The sequence below is a fragment of the Synchiropus splendidus genome, chromosome 14 (genome assembly GCF_027744825.2).
Source record: "Synchiropus splendidus isolate RoL2022-P1 chromosome 14, RoL_Sspl_1.0, whole genome shotgun sequence".
Classification (NCBI taxonomy): domain Eukaryota; kingdom Metazoa; phylum Chordata; class Actinopteri; order Syngnathiformes; family Callionymidae; genus Synchiropus; species Synchiropus splendidus.
In genome coordinates this window covers 10,354,860-10,376,915 of record NC_071347.1, presented here as the reverse complement: position 1 = coordinate 10,376,915, position 22,056 = coordinate 10,354,860, and the positions used below count along the sequence as shown (strand labels likewise).

Below are 22,056 nucleotides of genomic sequence, written 5' to 3'. Positions count from 1 at the left end.
CCTTACCCTCACTTGGTTCTGAAAATCTGAACACATCAATAAAAACTTCCCGCAGTTTTTTGCCATCTTCTAGATGAATGAGCAGCTTTCTTGGTCATTTTCTAAATAACACTGTGCAACAATGCAAGCAACAATGACCTGAAGGTAAACAGTGTGGTCAGAATGTGGGAAAAAAAAAACTTGAATCCTAAGCGAAGTTTAGAGAATAAATGTGGCCAATAATACAAGCTGCTCATGGCGGATTCTGCAAGTCATCTTGTTCAAAACAACAACAACAACAACAACAACAACAACAACAACAACAACAATAATAAAAAAAAAAAAAAAAAATATATATATATATATATATATATATATATATATATATTTCCATTTATGTATTACACCAATGGGTGTAGGGGCGACTTGGAGCTGGATATGAGATCATGAGGCTTCATGAAACACTATCCTAAGTTTCCATGCCCAGTCTCTGCTCTATTATAGTTGGATATCAACAACAAATTTCAATGAAACCAGACATCATTTATAAACCGAGAGCGCCACCTACTGAGGTCTGAAAATCAGGACAATGTTTCATGAAGCCTCATCAACCCATCTCTGCTAGAGGCATGTAAAATTCTTTGCAATACACTTTATAGCTGTCATGTCCATCAAGGTCCTCAAATGAAAAAAAAACTGTAAAAATAATTCTGTCACTGAAGCGCAGTACACAAACGCACACAGGAAAAAAAAAACAAAGATCAGATATTGTCCCTTCCTGACCAGTGATGGTTATCTAATCTCTTTAGGTTACCCTATAAGATAATCCTGTGGTCGGAGGAGTGTTAAGAGTGAATTGGACCTAATAATCGGTGTTGATATTGCTGTTAGTAAATGATGGTCGTCTGTATTTATGTTAAGAAAAAAAGCTGCAGTGTTCCAAACTGAGATAAGACTAGATTAGATCTTCTTTAATACAGGGTTCACCAACATTTTAGCAATCGCGAGATGCTCCATGGGAGTCACTGTGTGACCCAAAGGGCTACCATCGGTCCAGTACACAATGAAATCACAATGTATAATGATATAATGATATTCCTCTCAAATACTTGTCTCATTGCTGAGTTTTCACAATAATTACCAATGGTCTAACAAAAAAGGGATCACAGAATCAAACATAATAAGATGGTTACTACATGAAAATGTAAATTATTCCATTTTTATGGCCTGCGGGCAACTCCCTTGGTCTCTGCAGGCTACCTGGTGCCCGTAGGCACCATGGTGGTACCCTCTGCTTTAATTCATCCCACAGTTTTTTTTAAGTTATATCTGCACTACCGTCATCTGCGTTCAAGTATCCAGTCAACAATAACATACTTGTCCATCCCAGGCAGAATTGGTGTGTCAACTTAAAGGCCAGAATGAATGGTTTGCATATATATTTAAAAGAGAAGCAAAGAACCCACCAGTCCAACCCGGGTAGCACCGGCAGTAGCCACTGACTGGGTCACAGCCGTTCGCATGACTGCAGTCGCAGCGCTCGCGACACTCCAGCCCATAGGTGCCGTCCTGAGAACGACACAGCGACAGATGAGAAAGACATGGTGAATATCAAATCTCCGGTTTTGTACTTGATGAAGCCTTACAGGACAAGACTCTTCACAGTGCCTGCCCCTCCATCCGGGCGAACACGTGCACGTGCCGTCTACCGGGTCACAAGCTGCTCCATTGGCACAGAGGCAGGACTGATTACAGCTCAGACCCCAAGTTCCACTTGAGCAAAGGAGGGAGCAGTCCACACCCTGCCAGCCTGTTGAGAGATAAACTAGCACATCTTTATTTAAACACAGAAGTGGACCTGCAGCGAGCAAAGGTTACTGTGGCGAAAAACTTATAATCAGTGTTTGCTTGAGTTGCTTTTCCTCCCGCTGAGTGTGTGTGTGTGCGTGTCTAGAGTTTATGCTCTGCTGTGAACTTAGAATCTCACTTGTTCTCTTTGTTAGTGAGCGTTTGCTGTTACAGTTTGTGGGGACATTTTTTAACCAAGAGAACTGTGCTTGGCTGAACTGAGCATGCTATAAAATACCCATATTTCTACAGAACATCCTTGCCAGCAGTGAATATTATCTTCTTCTTGTTCAACCTGTCTTTGTCTATTGGATTTTCCCATCAAAGGTTGCCAGTGCAGCACGTCTACTACCATCAAAAATAGGTCAAAAGAACCCAATAGAAGGAGCTAAAATACAAACACAGTTGCAGCTCTCCAATGACCCTCCTTCCAACAAGCATTAAGCGTGCCCTAAATTGAGCCGCAGTGGCTCTAAATAGAGTCAACACAACTGTACCTTCCCTGCAGGTGCAGGAGCCGTCAGCGGGCGAGCAGGATGCATGGTTGTGGCAGGAGCAGGTGGACATGCAGCTCGGTCCGTACAGACCGGGAGGACACTCAGTCGCGCAGTCTTCTCCCTGTAGGAAAAAAAAAAGTAATGCAAAAGTCATCAAACAAAGAATCCCTGTGAAAACTGCTGACTCAGATGGGCCTAAAATAGAAAACCCAGACAGTAAAGGCTGACTGCACCAGTGAGCTGGATTTAACATTCATTCCATTACACATACTCTAATTTACCATGAATACAATCAGCTGCAGATGTGCCATCAAGCTAAACAGATTAAAAAATATAGTAGTGCGGGTTCACCCCGAGTCATCGACTCCCTGTTCCCAGTGACCGTGTTTATATTCTGAAAGTAGCTTCCCTTATCTACTGCAAACTGGAAACACTCCATCTATCATGCTCTGCTTTTCTCTTCTCTCTGTTTACCTCTGATACTGAGGCTCGCATTCCGCTCTCCACTCACCACTTCTTCCAGGAGAGTTTGCTGAGAAGAACATTTGTACTCACTTTTATTTATCTGCTTTGTGTTTCATTTTCAATAAAGTGGCCAGTGGGTTCTGAGATTCCTGGATTTGTTCTCATGCCAGAACAGGGGAGGGCCCAGAACATGGAGAATTAAACAATGGTTTTCTGGCCACACATGGTCTAATGAACTTTTTATTCGCCAGCCTATCATTAACCTTTTGCTCAATTTGAATGTATGAATGTTCTAAAAACAGTTCTTTCAAATCGCTATTTCAGGCAATATTTCTATTCCCCATAGTTCCTTGCCAGAGCTACTGTGTTGGATCACTGTGCATGGTTTACTATGATTAAACTCAACTTTTTACCGTGAGGTACCACATTCAGTCACATTCTCCATATGCCAGACTCAAGGCATGAAGGCATTCTGAGCTCCACAATATCACCATGTAAATAAACATGGATAACATTATTGAACAAATGAAATAGTTAATAGATATAGCTAAATATTTTATCAAACTACTGATCAAGCCAAATATTTCTTTCGCAATGTTCTGCTGCTCTTTTTGAAAACGCAAACTGCCACATAAGGCCATAAAATGGCACCATAAATGTTGAAAAATTACAGTGTTTTTAGTGTAGTACTTTAATTATGTATATGGATTATTGTAAGCAGAATTGTTTGTTTCTTCCTCCATGTCTATCTATCTATCTATCTATCTATCTATCTATCTATCTATCTATCTATCTATCTCTCTCTCTCTCTCTCTATATATATATATATATATATATATATATATATATAATTTTTTTGCGCAAATTAAACTATTTTATTTGCAGACTCTATTGATGTTTATACAGTATGTCATAAACTGAGTTAACAACTGATAACGTTTAGTCACACTTTATTATAAAGCATTTAAACGCTCAAAACACAACAGACAAATTGAAAGAAAACAAGTATGATAGTGCAACTACTAATGAAGTTGTGACTTATGAATATTAAAAAAAAAACAGTGTGAACATACTAAATGAACTTTAATGAATGAAAATAAAGCTGCTAAGCTGTTGAAACAAATAATTGTAGCTTTGATTGTTTCAGTCCAGCTTGTCAGGCCATATTCAAATGGTCAAGTCACTCACATGCACTCACTAGGTGAACATGACAAATAGACAGAGCCAAGGCAGGAGCTTGGGCAGTGACAACATGCTCGCTTCTATTGAACTTTGAATGTTATTGCACGACAACATATTGCTCTCAATCATATTGCATTTACCAACAAAGCTGCACAACAAATCTGTTGTGAAACTAAGCTGTTGCCATTTTTTAAGTCAGCATCGGAATATTGAATACCCAAAAATCCTGTTTGGCCTGAGCGTAGGATGTAGTACACGTCCAGGTCTAAATTCTTTCTTAAAGCTAATTTAATGGTTTTATTGCACAAATCTGCGTAGACTAGAGAGATAGATTTAATAGACCTTGCGCTAAATTTGTATTTAGAGACATGAAAAATTTTTGCGGAGTCTGTTAGCGGTAAGTCCCAACTACACTACATCATTTTTTTGTATCGCGGTGTTCCCTCAGCTTTCAGGACTCTACAGACTCGAATCCAGGAAAAGTGTTTGGAAGGAGAAAATGATCCGCCATGAAACTTCAACGAGTCTGAATCGTCCGACTCCAATGAAGACCTGATCCCAAAGGCACACGCTTAAAGCACAAGCACATTAGGGTGAGCTATCCGCTAAAGGACATGGTGTACCTTTCAGCCGCCCTCTGTGTCCCGCTATCATTAGACCGTCTCCGCTTATAAAAGCTGAGCGCAGCCCACCTTCACTCCCCGCGTCCCTCCCTGCGCCGGAGATCACAGCCGGTCCACGGATCCTCACGCCCGCCCTTCCAGACCGAGTCTTGAGTGACAGGTGACACAATGATTTAGCGTTCCAATTAGCGGCCCAGAGGAGTCTTGAGTGGCTGGTGCTTCTCCCGGCTGAGCACTGAGGGACCGCTCGCTGCTCACTGCTCTCATTATCATTTTGAACTCAGTTTAAACATGAGGCAGAAGGAGACGTGCCAATGGACGCCAGGGGCTGAACACACTTCTTAAAACATCTCTCCTCCCTGAACACCACATAAAAGCTCCTGTCTGCAAATGAAATTTTTATCAATCGGCTGCAATAACCTTTGTTCTGCCGAAAATGACGGCTCCAAGACTGCGAACAATAGCACTTCTGTTGCTGCAGTTAAGGGCGCCCAGAACTTTAACCAGGAAGTGGAACATTTTTCTTTTTCCCCTGGCATGTCTGCAGACGGTTAGCAATTAACAGGTTACTGGATAAAGCGATATCGATCACAGGGATTTTGCTGCATCCTTGGCTGCCTTGGCTTCCATTGGTCTCATGGCATGGAGACATGGTTGGTCTGCTCTCAAGACAGCTCTCTCATTAGGTGACTGATTTATATTCTTTCTGAGCTGTGAAGGATAGAAGTCTGTATGTGGAGGATCATTATTAATACACGGGCTGTCAGTCCGTCGCACAGAACAGCAGGACCTTACATAACTACTCTGCCAGCGGAGGCACAGCCAGTCCTGCGCTGCTCGCAGGCGTCCAGGTCGTCCTTGGCCGTGGCTCTAAATTCATACCTATCAGTATCTTTATCTAATTGGAAAGCTTTTTTTTTCCAGAATGCCTCACACTGACAAAACATTGATCACTTTGGTACCCAGAGAGGCCGGATGCAAATGTCACCCCAAATTACCAGTCAGTCTCAGTCAGTTCATCTAACTGCTGGTGAGAGCCGCAGTTCCAAAGCGGGAAAATGAACCTGCGAACCTTTGAGATGAGGGGATGGTTTGTTTTCAACACCTACACAGGACTGACATGAATCCATTTCGGTTTGTCTGAATGAATTCCTTTGCCTTCGCCAGAGTTGGGCTTCGCCAGGCATCCTGCTCCAGATTTCTTGACATGGTGGAGAGGGTTTGTTGCTGTTGCTGTGAATGGGGAGCAACTGCAAGGGCTTGGCTGGATGGTTTCTATTTAAGCATGGAGTTTTAACAGTTCTCAACAGGTGACCAAATCACAGATCTATTCCAACTAAAGAAGAATGACGGAGAAGACACCAGGAAGAGGAAGACAACAATTGAGGTGTCATGAAGAGAATAGGTATGACTGGGAAACAACTACACAATACCATCACAATCTTGTCACTTCTAAGTTCACCCATTTCACCCAATCCAAATTCAAATATGGTTGTTGTTTTTTTAGTTATTCTGCCTGCAAACATACAAAATGAAAATGACCCCTAAAACATAAGATGCTGTAGATAACTAGACAAGCATTCAAGAGAGTCCAGACCTCTGCTAAGCTGTGAATTTACACCCATTTTATGACTTTTTGGCCCCAAGATTATTGCCCCACATTTTTATAACAATATACATTCATAGAATTTTCAATCCATCCTCACATCCACTGTGTCAAATTGCGACTATCTTCAAGTGATCCTCAGTTGATACTGAAGTGAACCTTCTGTCTTGCATGTTGGTGCATTGGTGTTTCAGTGGAGAACAAAGCTTGACTTCCATGTTCTGGGCGTCAGGAACGTGCGCAGGTGAGGTGGTTGGAAGCTTTTGCCACTGTCATTTTGGATGTCACTTGGTATATATAGTAGAAGTGACATGACTGAAACACATGGTCTTTTAAGACACTTTATATACCAAGTGACGTATTGTAGTAGAAGCACGACCCCATGGGGAACCCCCAAATTTCTTCCACATAACCTATAGTTTCGTCACGAAACCTGATCCTGAAGTACATTTCTTTCACTTGGTCTTGTCTCTGTCTTGGTTGATCTGGACTCTGGAATTGTTGCCAAAACCAGCGAAGACCACAGCTGCTCTTCTTTGTCATTTTTTGTTGTCCCAAATGTGTGAAATTCCAGTGTGGAAATGTAATCAAAACAAAGAAGTCTTTTGTTTCAAGAAAATGCCACCCAAATTGCCACCCAGTCGCATGCTAATTCCGTATCTCTTGATGGACCTAATTTGAATGAATGTTCATATCAGTCTCCTCTAATAAATTGTAAATGTGTTACATGACCAGTTGTACGACATTTGGATAACAATTCACAAGGCTTCATAATTGTTACACTGAACAGAATTCAGTCAACAGTTATTCTTACAGTTATTTTACAGAGATAGAAAAGGAGCAAAGTGAAGAACAACTATAATTTCCGACCTTTATTCCCACTTTTCCCTATTTTTCGCCCTGGTGGCCGCTTGTCTGTGTTAGGTCCTTCTGTTGTGTTGTGTGTTATTGTCAATCACTAATATGCTCAACAACACACAAGTCTAGTCTTATTTTGTTTGTTAGAGTTACAGTTAGTAATGTGTGTGTCTAGCTCTACGTTTGTTTCAGTCCTAGGTAAATGCGATAAATAGACAGAGCCAAGGTAGGAGCTTAGGCAGTGACATGTTAGCTTCTATTGAACTTTGAATGATATTGTATAACAAAATATTGCTCTCATTTATACTGCATTTCCCAACAACGCTATACAACAAATCACATTCAAAAATTGTTACTATTTTACCATTTATCATTTTATTTTTTAGGTTTTTCATTTCCTTTGTCAGAGAGTTCCTCATTCTCACTCCCACTATAGCAGTGTTTATTTGTCTCAGTGTGTTTCCAGTATATGGTTGGCAGAAGTTCCCTCATCTTCTCTGCTCCTCCTCATCAGGAGTTAGTTTAAACAGTCTTTATAGAAGATCCTGTAGCAGTCCATTTGTGGCTCTAAACATGACAGTGTTTGTCTCTCTGCCACCTCAGGTAACTTCAGTAATAGGTTAATAAGACAAGGCTAGAAATGTCACTGTAAATGATCAGACCCGAAATATATATTCAACCACGATGACCCACAACAGGTCTATGAAGACAGAAAACAGTAAGTGACAATGAGGAAGGAGTGTAATGAGTGAGAGTTACACCATCATAAACCTTCTGAATATGACAAATAATGGACAAAGAAGTGTGATGACACACATGCTTAAAGTGATTGTGACAGCCATTGTACTCTTGCTGTATCTAACAGTCCACACTTACGTCTACCTACAAGGTTCAGAAAATCAGTATGCTTTTCATAAACAAAATATACAGTATGATGATCTGCCTGAAGAGCGTTCTCCTCTATGCTCCTTATCGATCTCTGAGATCAATATGAGATTAAGTCGTTGTTGTAGTATGTTTGATGTGGTATTTAAACGTCGACTACTCCAACTGTTACTACTACAGTGTAGTAGTGTAGTGTAGCAAAATTCTGTGTACTCTGTAATCTGCTTTACACATTCTCCTATTTACATGATAGAAAGGGATGTAAACAACATATTAGCACTTTTATGTGATGAAAACTAAGTGAAGACATTGTTGGTTCCTGTCCTTCTAGTGAGCCTCTCCTCTCAGACATGAACAACAGAGCAGGTTCATGGTCTCAAGCGGGAGATAAATGGTGTCCACCAGGCAGAGAAGTACCTGATGGAGAAACATTTCACAGTGTTTAATTCAGGGCTTTCCGAAGTTGGTCGGAAAAGGAAACATGGCATCAAACCCCACAAAGAATTGTGTCTAAATGTGCTTTGAAGGTGAGCAATGCAACACATCCTGTTGAAGTGAAGGCATCACAACGAGCTGAGGAAACATTTAGGGAATGCGTAACATGCAATCACTTTGCCCTGCTCAAAAAGAGCATGTCCAATTATTAGAGTTCATTCAAGCGTGCAGGAGCACAGTCTGCTTGGTTTACTCCCCGGTGGGACCCTAGAACAAAGATGCAGCAGGGAGGCTTAGTCCCATCAGGCCTCCCTTGGAGAACGGAACTCACAGCAATCATAGACTCAAAGTCACCGTCAGTTTGAGTTTAGAAGTGCCACTTCAAAACAACAATCTTGCAGCCCAGGTCTGTCTTACAGTCTGAAATGCATTTCTTTTTTTTTACAAACTATCTAGTTCACCAGAACAATCTCAATCACCTGCTTTCACAGTGCACAAACTGCACATTTATTCTCCGCATGAGGAATGTCTGCACCCTTGCGACTGCCTCTCTTTCTCTCCTGCCCTCTAGGTCCGTTTAATGGATCTGGCAACCCTCCCCGGCAGCAGGCGAGGAGAACAGGTGGAGCAAATTAAGACACAGTCTGCAGCCTCGCTCTGTAGCTTAATTCACCACAGTGGCCTGCTGTAAGACACAGGCAATTTCCAGTGAAGTGTTATGTTGGCAAAATGTACCTCCTCGTTCAGTGTTGCTCTGTAACTTCAGATTGCAGGACAAGAAAACACAATTGGAAAACAGATTGAACTTACACTTCTTATTTGACAGGACGACACAATGGTTGCGGTCACAGATTAAAGCGGAAACATATATGGGTCAAGGATTCAATTATCCGCCGACTAATGCACTTGTTGTCCTCACCGCTCCATGTAACTTGCGCGGAGAATTTCAAACATGTGCATGGAAGTGTATAATCTGAGCGAAGCAAGGTCAGCTGACAGGACAAATCTGTCGGTTAATTGGACGTTGCCATTTAGAGACGGTAATGTTATCACGCAAGATTGCAGGTTGTTGCCATCGCTGCAGGTCGGCATTTAAACGTGTGCACAACTTTGATCCGTTTCTGAGCGCACAGATGGAACATTAACACTTACTTTATTAACTGTGTGACGGACACGCAAGTGAAACTAGGAGATTTGCACATCAATAATAATTTGGTGAGACTGTATTTAACAGCAAAATATTGGAAAAAGTATGATAAAAATGCTATTTGTTTTCCTAACATGTATTCATATTAATAAAGAGTATAGTCTCTAAACTAGTGATGGGTTGGTTCGGAGCCAAAAGCATGTCGCGAAACTGCTTCAATGTTTCCTTGGCATAATAATAATAAAAATAATAATTTTATTCAATTTAACAATAATTAAATTTAAACTGCATTTTTGTCTTTAATACATATTCAGTGAGATGTAGATTATTATGACTTTTTATACTTACTTATTATATTCAGTACCGTACATTTGGAATATAAACTCATATTTAACCTCATTTAAAATATATCTGACTAATTAATAAAGGTTTTAGAATGAACTAATCCTAATTAATTTCCTTTTAATATTCGACACCAGGATGGTTCAAATAAAACTATATATATATATATATATATATATATATATATATATATATATATATATATATATATATATATATATATATATATATATCAAATGCATGTGTACATGTTTTATTTAGTTAAACAAAAATAAAAAAAGACTGATCTCTCTCTCTCTCTCTCTCTCTCTCTCTCTCTCTATATATATATATATATATATATATATATATATATATATATATATATATATATATAGATCAGTCTTTTTTACCAGCCATTAAATAATTGAAATGAAGCTCAGTCCTATTCCAAATGCATATTTGGTTAGCTTAAATTGGTTCTCACAGCTGTAAGCAAGACACGTGCAACCGAGTCGACCAAGATCCAGATTCAGCCGTGGCGATGAATTGCAAAAGCACTATGTATTCCTCTCAGAACTAGATGTCCATCTTCGCATGATGTGCAACAGATTGACTTCACATTATGCATTACAGGCGCACAGGCAACCACTCATACCATCACAGTCAATTAACCCTGAGGTCTGTATTTGTCCTTTGACTGGCACCAAGACACAAAGTTCTCACTCCTAACGGTGGTTGTGTTGGGAAAACTAAAATTACATATTGTGGATTCAGTCACTGCCTCTTCCCTCCGCAGCACCCGAGCAAAATGCAAGGGTTTTCTTCCATTCAGGGATGGGATTTCACAATCAATAAGATCTTGGCTTGGAAGCCAATAGGCTTGTTGGTTAGTAACCACCATTGACTGTAAATTGGGCAGAGCATTGGTAGCTGGATAACTGCCAGTTTATCTCCTGGGCACAATTGAGGTCTGTGTTTAAAAACAGCACGGAAATCCCCTGGTGCTACTCAGGTCAGTTCCAGCACCCACAAGCCTGATGAAAGCGAAATATTATATTGGTTATCTCTCCACTCAAGCAGCAGGATTTTCATCATGTTTTTAAGAGAGAACAAAGATTCTCCATGTGGATTGGTCCGTAATGAAATAATCCACACCCAATGCCTGGAACTGGAGTCTCCAAACCCATTTCTGGAAATTGATTTAACTCTCTCGTAGCACCAGTGTGCTCTAATGAATCTGTGGTGAAAGTTCTGAGCTGGACGGTTAACAGATGCAAGGTAAAATTCAAAGTGATAGGTGTGTCATGAGATTGAATATATGCTGGAAACGCACATTACTGCTGGATACTGATGGACTGTTCTTGTCACAGAGAAAAGACAAATATGACAAAAATGTTGACAGAAATATTTGAAATGCTAAGCACAAACATAGTGAAGCACATCTACTAAGCTCTGAAAAATAGGCGATGTTTCATGAAACCTTAGCAGCCCATCGCTATTGGTCAATTAAGGAAGATGACGCCGCTGGAGTGTGTTGAAATATATTGTACACGGCAACACAGAGTTCGACTCCTGACTGAAACCTATTTTATTTTATACACGTGTGACTGGATGTGTAAAGAGAATAGCCACTCTCACTTATGACTCTATTGATCAGTCTATATGTGGAACCCCATTTACATATAGAATGTAATATCTGGATCCCATTTGACAATAAAAGTTTTTATTAGCGTTTCGCTAAATGCTTCTCTTTCAACACCGACCTCACCATGCAAGAGACATTCAGGTTATTCTCCTAGAATCACATCTGCATCAATTTTTGGGAAAGCTTGCAGAATAATTCCAGAATCCGCTTCCTCGAATTCAGCCGCTGATCTCCCTGGATCATGGTATCAGTGGTCTCAGTGAGGCTTAAGCTAGTCTTGGAGTTTAGAATCCTGTCTACGGGTACTTAACGAGTCACAGACAAAGCTCTGTATGATCATCAAATGATCATATATTGTCTACAATTCCAACGTTAAATCAGTAGATACAAAAAAATTGTAACTCTAAGCGAGAACCTCGATGACAATGATGACACATCCATTAGGTGCGAGCTCCTAAACAAGCTCCTTCAGCTACAGGTTCAGAGAAGACGGGCAGAATTGTTGCATGGCGACTGGATGTTGTAATTGTGCCAGTGAGCATGTTGTCCGACAAGATGTAGAGCGTCATAAGAAACGGATGAAGCTGCCTAAAAGTGTGAGGGACAGGTGGCAACCATCTGAGTAAACCAGGAACCTATTGGCCAGAAAGTTCAGCTCAAACAGGTTCTGAAACCAATGCAGTACCCAAGGTTTTCAAAGGTAAACTGGAAAGTATCATCAAAGGGGTGAAGCAGCTGTGTCAAAACCCCTTTTTTTTTTTAAAATAATCATTCACTTTTATGAAGCCAAACAACGTCTGAATCTAACACCTCAGTGTCAGACACTGTGTGAGTCAGGATGATGTGGTTTGAGTAAAAATAAGTCCTTTGTTTGCATGTAGCTGCTCTTCTTTCTCAAAAACTGTCTCAAATCTTTGCTGATATTGCTCGTGACTTCCTCTGCGTGCCCTGTGCTGTGCTTCTTTACAGAGTTGGTACCTCCGGTTCCATCACAAGATGGCGCCGATCTTTGACCCGGTTAAGACGACGCAGCATTACACTCGTCTGCATCACCATGCAATTTATGGTAAGGTGTGGAAACCAAATCTTATTTAATGTTTTTCTACTTACAGAATGAAAACAGTATTTCGAAGACCTTTTAAAGCAGTGATTCTTAAACATAGGTCCAGGGCCCATGCTAGTTTTTTTTGTTTTACACCTTTGGGCCGTGAGGGTTTTAATACTTTAGCCACGTACGGTGGCAGTAGTGTATCACTGCATTGACTTGACAGCTGCAAATCTGTGATAGTTAACAACTATGGTGGAGTTCTTGAAAAGAAAAAAATTATAGCAAAAAATGTGATGGCGCCGCCAACAGTGAAGCAGTTCTGAAAATTAATTATGCCGATACTTTCATTTACACTTTACTTATATCTTCTTTGGAGTTGAAATAAAATATATAATTCTTATTTTTTGATATTTAGCCATGGTTTTATTATATAGATTTTATTCAAAATTGTGTTCAGTTTTTTCAATTTCCTCAGCAGTTTGCATCAAGTGTATTTTTTGTCGTTTTTCTTTCATAAATGTGATCATTACTTGATCACTACATGACTTGCACCTGGTTCTTCTGCTAGTTGGAGTTTTCGATGACAAATAAATATCGTTTCGATGATCACATGGTTTCATGCCATTTCATTTGGTTTGTTTATGTATAGGTAGATTAAATATGGTTAATAATCACAAATGAAATCAAGAGTCATGAATCATTTCTGTTACTTGAATGGGCCCCGGACCCTTTTGTTCATGGAAAGGTGGGCCCCGCGAACCTCTGCTTTAAAGCCCTTCCTGGCCAAATGACACAGTGCCCCCGGGGCCTTGTGTTTTACTCGTGTGGTTTAGACACAGATGCCTGCAGACCACTGTTTATGGACTGCAGGTGGAAATGCATGCAGATGTTCATATTCCACACAGAGAGGACCGAGGTTTGCTCCTGGACTTGCCTCAAGCTGAATAAAACTTGGGACGTTCTTATGGCAAAGCTGCAGCACTAACCACTATGAGTAGTTGTCTGGTTATATATGTCATGTATTGAGCTGTCCAGGGTGTCCCCTGCCTCACCCTTCAACCAACACACAACCATCATTCAAACAAATGAGCAGACCTTCTTGTCCGTACCCAAAAAAGTTTATATAAACTGGTTCTATTGCAAGGATGCAGGGACATGATGGACTCACCATAAACCCAGGGGCACAGATACAGGACCCAGTGACAGGATGGCAGTCTGCTCCGTTGGTACAGCTGCAAGTCAGCATGCATCCTTCCCCGAAGTAGCCTGGCGGACAGGTCTCATTACAGAACAGCCCTGTCCATCCCGCTGAGCAGGAGCACTCGCCTGAAAGTGGGTGGCAGCTAAAACCATAATAAGAGAGAAAGATAGCATCACAACAGGAGGAAAAAGAGAGAGGAGAATTTCCACTCCAGACAGTCCGTTCCTGAGGATGGGTCAAAGTGTGAATCTCACACCCACCGCGACTCATCCATCTCCGTGTCTGCGTGTGTGCGTGAGATAGATGAAGTGTCCCTTTTCTCCTTCATCCCGTAATGGCTGCGATAGTGTGAGCCCAACTCTCGTCAGAATCAGCGTACTAACATTGCATTAACTATGAATGCGGTGGTGAAATTATGAATGAAGCAAAGGTCGTGATTAAAAGCTAACTGGCTGACATGGCTGGGAGGTGTTCAGACTTCAAAATGACGGCAGAAAGAGAGTGGAATGGAGTTGGAAAAAAAGCGCATGGAGGAGAGCAGATTTTGCTTTAGCGCATTATCAGGCAGCGTGTCACTGTGGTCGCACTCACCTTACAGTGTTGGTGGTATTACAGGGACAGTACTTGTCACAGATGAGGCCGTAGAGGCCCGGAGGACAGAATCTCTCCTGACAATTAGGTCCTTTAAAGCCAGTCTCACACAGACAGGCTCCATTGATGTGGTGACACTTGGCTCCGTTCTGGCACTCGCATTTTTGGTTGCACTGAGGACCATAGGTGCCCACCGGACAGTCATCCTGACACCTGCGGGACATTTTTAGAGCCGGAACACTCGGTTAAAACTGCACATTCAGACGTGATATAAAAGCAACTGGATGGATGGATGGAAAATCTGAATCGTAAGGCCACACGATTCACCCCACATTTCTCATGCACGACTGTTTGCAAAGTACTTTTTGATCCTGAGCACAGCTTCATCCGGCATCACAGATTGTATCAAACGAATAACTCAGGATGTCATCGGTGTCGAACACAATCACACGTACCTGAGGAGCAGAATGCAGCTAACATGAGGCATCAAATTAAATAGCTATGACATGGCTTTCCGTTTTTATGAATTTTTTTTTCTTTGAAGGATCAGAGCTTTGTCACAATGACACCGATTCATCACAAAAACTCACACAAACATAACTTCACTTTTCCTCATTCTCGCTCACTACATTTCTGTCTGCATTATTTCTCTCTGTGGATATTTTGGGATTAAATGTTGACATTTATGATTTCTACGTTGTAAGTTCTGATCACCATTTTTGCATTTAAAGCTCTTGCAGGTTACATAAACTGAGGTGGCAGGGCTGAAGTAATATCGAAATATAGTCTTTTGTTTATACATTTAATTGAAGGCTTCCTGGTTGACCCCTCAAATAGCAAACAGCATGTTCTCTAAAAGATTAAGCCACTTAACTTGAGTCCAGGACCACGGCAGTGAAACTGCTATAACCGGTTATTCAAATACTAAAACTTCACCCTCCTTCGCCATGGTGATTTAATACCACAATACAAATTATTAACTACGCAAAAAAAAAAAAAGGCTTGAGAAATATGCATTATAATAACCCCCCTGCAATAAGCAAAGAAAAAATACTGAGGATACAAAGTGCCATTGCTATTAATACCTATTTACATATTTAACAAAAAAAATTAAATGGAAAGACATCGCCTGTTTGTGCTTTTAATTTTTCAAACTATTATTGACATACATGTCAAAACTCAGTGAAAGCTATTGAAATAACTTCGCAACATCAGTTCAAAGCAAAACACAAAGTGACTGTGATTAAGAGAAACGGTTCACATTTCAAATTCTGCTTTTATGTATTAATCACTTATCTGGCATCTACGGTGGCCTTGAAGGGCAAATGACAATCACAACAGAAAAGTGCAACCACAAAAATGAAAGCGTGATTACAAAAAAATGAAAGTGCATACACAAAAACAAAATCAAAAATACAAAAACAAAACCGCAACCGCAGTATTTGTAATTGCTCTTTCATTTTGCAAATGTGATTCTGGTTTCAGAATTGATATTCAGTTGCTATAAACGTGCTTTTATGTCTTTGCCTGTGCTTTTCTTTTTGACTGTCATTTGCCTTTCAGGACCATTGCAGGCAGCCTATAAAATTGGGGGTCAACGTGACGGAGCTTGGGAGAGGCACCAGTGGGAAGCACTGTTTAAGGTTCCTCACATTCTGATGATGGATGAACAGAACATGATGATTATATATTTCACTTGAAACTAGTCACTTCCTGGTTCACAAATGGTTCCCAAGAGAAAAGAAATCCATAATCCGTATGGAAGGCCCATTTCATGACAACAAAATGATTATAAACCGCTCATTTATGTCATGAGCAGCCCATGTTATTTGTCATGTTTAAATCACAAGACCGTAGTTCCAATTCTATTATAATAAACACCAGAATAGGACGGAGTCCAACACAACCTCAGATTATTCCTGACAGGTTTATTTGCGCGCCACACAGAAAATGAATGAGGGCAATTTTGCAAAAATAATAAAGTCGAGGCGAGGTCTGATGGAGGAAGTGTTTCCATTCAAAAGACAATTGCTTTGGCTGAACTAATAAAGCCGGCTGCTCCGGGCTGCTCCGGCAGGCGCAGGAAACGAAAAAGATCTGTGGATTTCAACAAGACCTTAATACAAGACCATTACTTATAATTAATGAACAGACGCTAAACAGCATGAAGCCCTCGGTGAGATCAATGCCCGGGCAGGGAGGGGAGAAGAGTGACGGTGAGAAGCCTGTGCCGGTGGTTGCTATGAAGTACGAGATTAATTAAACATAAACACCTCTATCTAGCAGCTTCCATTCCACCTTCAAGTAGACTAATGGGCATTGATAAATGCTTCCTCCTCTCTTGTGAGATTGCAGTTCTTTTCTCTGTTAAAGGGAACAGCCAAGTTTGAACCTCACTTGAAACACAACAAAGGGAATAGGTTATTGGATGACTGTTAAATATGTTTGTCATGGAAACATTCTTTTGTGTTGAATACTAACATCATTGAATTATCCTGTTCATGACCCACTTCTAAAGTGCGGGAGCTGAACTTTGCGAGGAGGAAACGAAGGAAATTTGAATTCCATGCTTCCCCGCACTATCACTTTTAGTTCATTAATTTCATTCCCTCTTCAAGATTTACTCAGCTTGTGTTCCAAAATTGGTTACTAATTGAATTTGAGGAGAGAAGGTGCGCACTCGAGTACCTGCGCCCGCTGAAGCCCGCGGCACACTGGCACTGGCCGGTGACGTGGTCACATAGCCCGCCGTTCCGACAAGAACAGTCCTTGCTGCAGTTGATGCCGTACTTGCCGAGGGGACACGGTTGGGCGCAAACAGAACCCTGCACACAGACACAGGACAGGAGGTGAACAGATGAAAGAAGGAATGAAAAGAACATTATTTATGTCACAGCTTTCATACAGAGAAGCAGCAGAAAGTGCTTTGTACAATGAAATTTGCTTCAGGGAAATGCAAAGAAATAACAATAAGTTAAATAAATATGAATGAGAAATAAATAAAATACATTTAAAGAACTCACACCAAACCTTGAACATACACATTGTGAATAAATAAGTGAATAAAAGAGGACCTAGGACAGCACTTTTGAGGGACCGCCCACATTTGCAGGTGGCCCCAGATAACCTCCTTGCAGGGAAACACTACATGATGGACAGGATGATGCCTTCAGTGATGCAGACTGAGTGATGCAAATTCAGAAAGGACGTTTACTGTTAAACTGAATATATATGAGCTATGAGGAGTTACCGTCCAACCGGCAGGGCATGAACAATCTCCGGTGATGTGGTGGCAAGTCCCTCCATTCTGACAGGGGCAACGCTGCTCACACTGAGAGCCATGGCTACCGAAGGGGCATCTCTCTCCACAGCTGTCAGTACACAAGTCAGACATCTGAGTGAGACGCTGCAGCTCTTGACATCCAAAATCCAAACTCAAATGACTTGAAATCAAAGTGATAAAATAAGGAAACTCACAAAGCCCCGGTGTAGCCCGGCGCACAGATACACTCTCCTGTCTCGTGGTTGCAGGTGGCGCCGTTGAGACACTGGCAGGGAAACTGACAAGCTTTGCCGTAGAAGCCAAACTCGCAGGGTTCTTCGCAACGCCAACCCTGGTAGCCATCAGTGCAGACACAGGCACCTGTGATCGGGTTGCACTTTGCTCCATTTTGGCACTGGCAGCGGTTACTGCAATGAGGGCCCCAGAAGTCACTCTCACAGCCTGCGGGCAGACACACAAAACATGGAAGATTAACAGAAAAAAAGAAAAGCTAAGACACTCTGAGTACTTCTGAAATAATAATCCAACTCAAATGCACTTACTACTTAATAATTAATATTTAATAACCAGTAAAATTCTTCGTTCAACTGATAATTTATTTATTGTGTGTTTTTTTTTCTTGTACTTTCTTTATTTCTGTAGTTGCCCATTGATTTTGCTTTGTCTGTTTTGCAATTTTAAATGACAACGCCAGTTTTAAGGCTCCTGTATAAAGCAACGCAGTGATGTTGGCGTCTCAGTGTGTTGGACTGGAAGCAACCGTTGTTGTTTTGGGTGGGTGTGTGGGGTGTGGGGTCTGTGGGAATTCCGATTAAAACAAAATAATGAGACCAAAAAAAAAAAAAAAAAAAAAGTTTTATCACACAAAGAAAGTAAACTAAATCTTAGCAACGTGTTTGCGTCTTTCTGAGGGGTAAAATAAAATAGTCTGATTGTTAGTTGTTAGACTGTTAGTTGATTGACTGAAAATGAAAACGGCCCAGATCATAAACTTGAATCTAATGTTTGAATTTGTCTAAATGGTCAATAAACAATGCAAAGTTTCACAAATTAAGGCAAATGCGAGAAGAGGTTCAGCAGTGCATGATGGGACTTGCAGTATTAGTGGTGGTCGGGATTTTTTTGGTGACAATTCAAAAGAACTGTAACATATGTGATGTTAAACTATTACAGACAAACACATTGAATTGATGTGTATAAATGTCTTCCAGTACATGGTTTCCAGGTGCACCACATTGTGTCATGTCGTACTGTAACTAAAGCATATATGAAGAGGGACACAACATGAGATTGACGGGTGGAAAATTTGACTTACAAATAAATAAATAAATAAGAACAGCTACTCCATTTTTTAAATATCTTAACTCATGTCAACTCATGTTCTTATTTTTAATCCATTCCCAACCTCAATAATAAGGTATTGAATCTAATAATAGACAGCACCAAGTAAAACACCAGTAGAAACAGGAGTTTGTTGAGGACCATGACTTTGATATACCTGCTGCAGAGTACATGGTAAATTCATAGGTTGCTTGAGCATTTGAATCAAAAATAAAAATCATTTATATTATTTTTTTATTTCACCTATCAAATACACCAGAAAAGTCTGCATTAACTTGTTTCTGTCTGGACTGATCCACCCACATTAGTCTGTGCTGAATTGATCCAGCCTTCCTACTAACTAGAAAAAAAAATGTTTTTGGTTGTCTACAGAATATTTTTTTCATAAAGACCTTCAATAATAATTTTGAGAAATCCAATTCATATGCAGGCTATTCTTCCCATTTTAATTCAGCGAATGCACCTTGAGCAGAAAAACTCACATGTATGGGCCCAGTTAAATAAAGCGCTCTAGTTAAATACAGCGCTGCTCATTGGTTGTAATTTGGAAAAATTTCAAATGTCTCGCTTTCATCACAGGCTGCAAGGGGGCCTGAGATAAAAGGAGGAGGAAGGTCAGAGCAGAAATGTTACGTTTTGTTGCTACAAAAGCAGACTCTGCTACCGTTTATAAAATCGATGTGCAACTCAAAAAGCCCTCAGAGACCGCAGACCTGCGCCAAGCAGCTCATTGCACCCCATAATGTGATTTCATTGTCCTACATTTAAAGCTCACGCTTGGTAAGCGGCTGTCTCCAATGAGGTCTTTAGAAGCTGCATGCCAGGGATGCTGCTGCATTCAAGTGGTGTCAGAACGGCCGAGTTCTTGAGTTGGCAACATTTCTTTAGAAACCAAACGCAACATCAAATGCACAACAACACAGCATAGTGGAAGTTGTTTTATTGTTTGGTTTATTGATTCTGAAAATAGCATTGGAATTATGTCATTCGTCAGAGTGAGTTAGCTACACATGACCTGCGACATACAGAACCTTCCAAAACAATTGTATTGCTTGGTCTTAATATCAGAGCCTCAATCTTACGGTCATTAAAAGCCAAAAACGCCATAAGGTCTGCCATGCAGGCCAGGAGAAGTTTAAAAGAGAAAAAAATCTCTTTCCTGACTGAGAAATATCTCTGGCTGTCATCCGCTGTGCAATGAAATGAAATGTCAACTGAAAATTGACACAAATGGCTAGCGAAAGTGAGAACAGGAATGGTCCTAACACGGAGCCTGGGGAACACCTCATTCACCCCGTGTAGTAGAGCGGTGATTCTTAACCATTAGGTCGCCAAAAGTTTTCTTGTTTTACACCTGAGACGCTCAGGTTTAATACATTAGCCACGTATGGTGGCAGTAGTGTGTCACTGAACTGACTTGACTGCTACAAGTCTGTTTTCTTTTTTGGAGAAGTCTAACAGCAAAAACTGTTCATGTGAGCTACTGAAGCAGTTTTCAAAATTAAGTGGAACATTCCATGGCGATACTTTTATTTACACTTCACTTATATCTTCTTGGAGAATAAAATATATTATTTTTATTTTATGATATTTAGACATGGTTTTATTATATTTATTTTGTTCAGAATTTTGTACAGTTTTTCCAAATTTTCTCAACAGTTTGAATCCAAGTAGTTTGCATGTAAGTGTTTTTTTTTCTTTAGTAAATTTGATGAATATGACTTGCACCTGGTTCTGCTGCTGGTTGGACTTTCGATGACAAATAAATATCTTTGCGATGATCACATGGTTTCATGAGGTTTTGTTTTTGTGTAAGTGGATTAACTATGGTCATTTATCGCGAATGAAATCAAGTTCTATTACTCGGAGCCCATTTGTTCAGGGAAAGGTGGGCCCCAAGATCAGAAAGGTTAAGAACCCCTGCAGCAGAGGATTCAGAGTCCAAACTCAGGGTGCTGGGGGTCAGATCGGACTTAAAGCAAAAGAGTGCGCAACCTGAGAAACCCACAGAGGGATGGAGGTGTGAGACTAAAATGCTATGAAAAGCCATGACAACAGAAGCAAGACACAATATTTTCTAGAATCACAAGTTAAAAATACGTAATTGAAAACTTTCATAACAGACTCTGTCCTGTGGCGATACCTAAAATCAGCTGTCCTGTTTATCAATTACAGTTTAGTTAACTCTAGGAAGCCAAATACATTCTTGTCCAGAGTTTTGAGTTGTTCAAATAAAATTATTTGCAGAGCAGAGTCACATCTCCTGAATACAAATTGAAGTTCTTACGTATAATGGTCCCTTAATGTGAATGAATGATTCATGTAATGTAATTTGCATTTGAACCATCTAAAAAAAGAAAATCTGAGGGCATCAGACACCATGATATTGACTTCATATCACCACAGTAACACATTCCAAGGTGAACAGAACCACTTGCTTGTAGTTAGTTTACCGTTGGGGTTGTCAATAGTAATAGTTTGTTGAAAAAGAAACTTAAAGGAAGGTGTTATCAACACAAGAGCGGCCATTAATGCTCTCCTCATGCAAACATTTGCTTACCCAACAACCCAACAACCCAACATAACTGTCAGGTACATTCTTCAGAAAAACCTCAGAAGCACTGAAATGGTTCAAAAACATGCTAGAAGCACAACATTCTGAGCATTAATGGCCACTCTGCTGTTGACAAAATCTTACTTTCAATTTCAGTCAGGACAGATAAAAAAAATATGAGAGTAAGTTGCCATTAATCGCGAGTTAACTCAGCTTTAGCACGATTGACTGAGATTAAGATTTTAATCTATTGAAGCCCTACTTACACTTTGTTTGTTAAACTGGCTGTTTTCACCTAAACACAACAGCTACTGACCACAATTGTGACACCTAACCAGCTGACACTCTGATACCAATGTTACAAGAATAAGGTTTGTCATTCCCAAATCGCCTTTATACAGTTCTCTACAACGCAACAACAAAAACACCATCACATGGTTTCTATTCATTGTCAGACCAAGCATGCCCTGAAAATGAATGAAGCCAGAGAAACACAAACATGCTTTGTTCCATCACTCACCTGACAGTATCAAATACAAACTCA

The 22,056-nt window shown here is 40.4% G+C and overlaps 1 protein-coding gene across 5 annotated transcripts in view; it reads right to left on the bottom strand.

Moving 5' to 3' along the window:
* megf11 (multiple EGF-like-domains 11) overlaps nucleotides 1-22,056 on the bottom strand; it is a 136,040-nt gene that overhangs the window by 24,698 nt on the left and 89,286 nt on the right. For all 5 annotated transcript variants that reach the window (XM_053885215.1, XM_053885218.1, XM_053885219.1 and 2 more), the window contains 8 exons: nucleotides 17,812-18,058; nucleotides 17,585-17,705; nucleotides 17,023-17,159; nucleotides 14,335-14,547; nucleotides 13,711-13,885; nucleotides 2,325-2,445; nucleotides 1,626-1,789; nucleotides 1,446-1,548 (listed from right to left, as the gene is read on the bottom strand). In XM_053885215.1, the coding sequence (XP_053741190.1) occupies nucleotides 1,446-1,548; nucleotides 1,626-1,789; nucleotides 2,325-2,445; nucleotides 13,711-13,885; nucleotides 14,335-14,547; nucleotides 17,023-17,159; nucleotides 17,585-17,705; nucleotides 17,812-18,058 (1,281 nt within the window). The remainder of the gene's footprint in view (nucleotides 1-1,445; nucleotides 1,549-1,625; nucleotides 1,790-2,324; nucleotides 2,446-13,710; nucleotides 13,886-14,334; nucleotides 14,548-17,022; nucleotides 17,160-17,584; nucleotides 17,706-17,811; nucleotides 18,059-22,056) is intronic.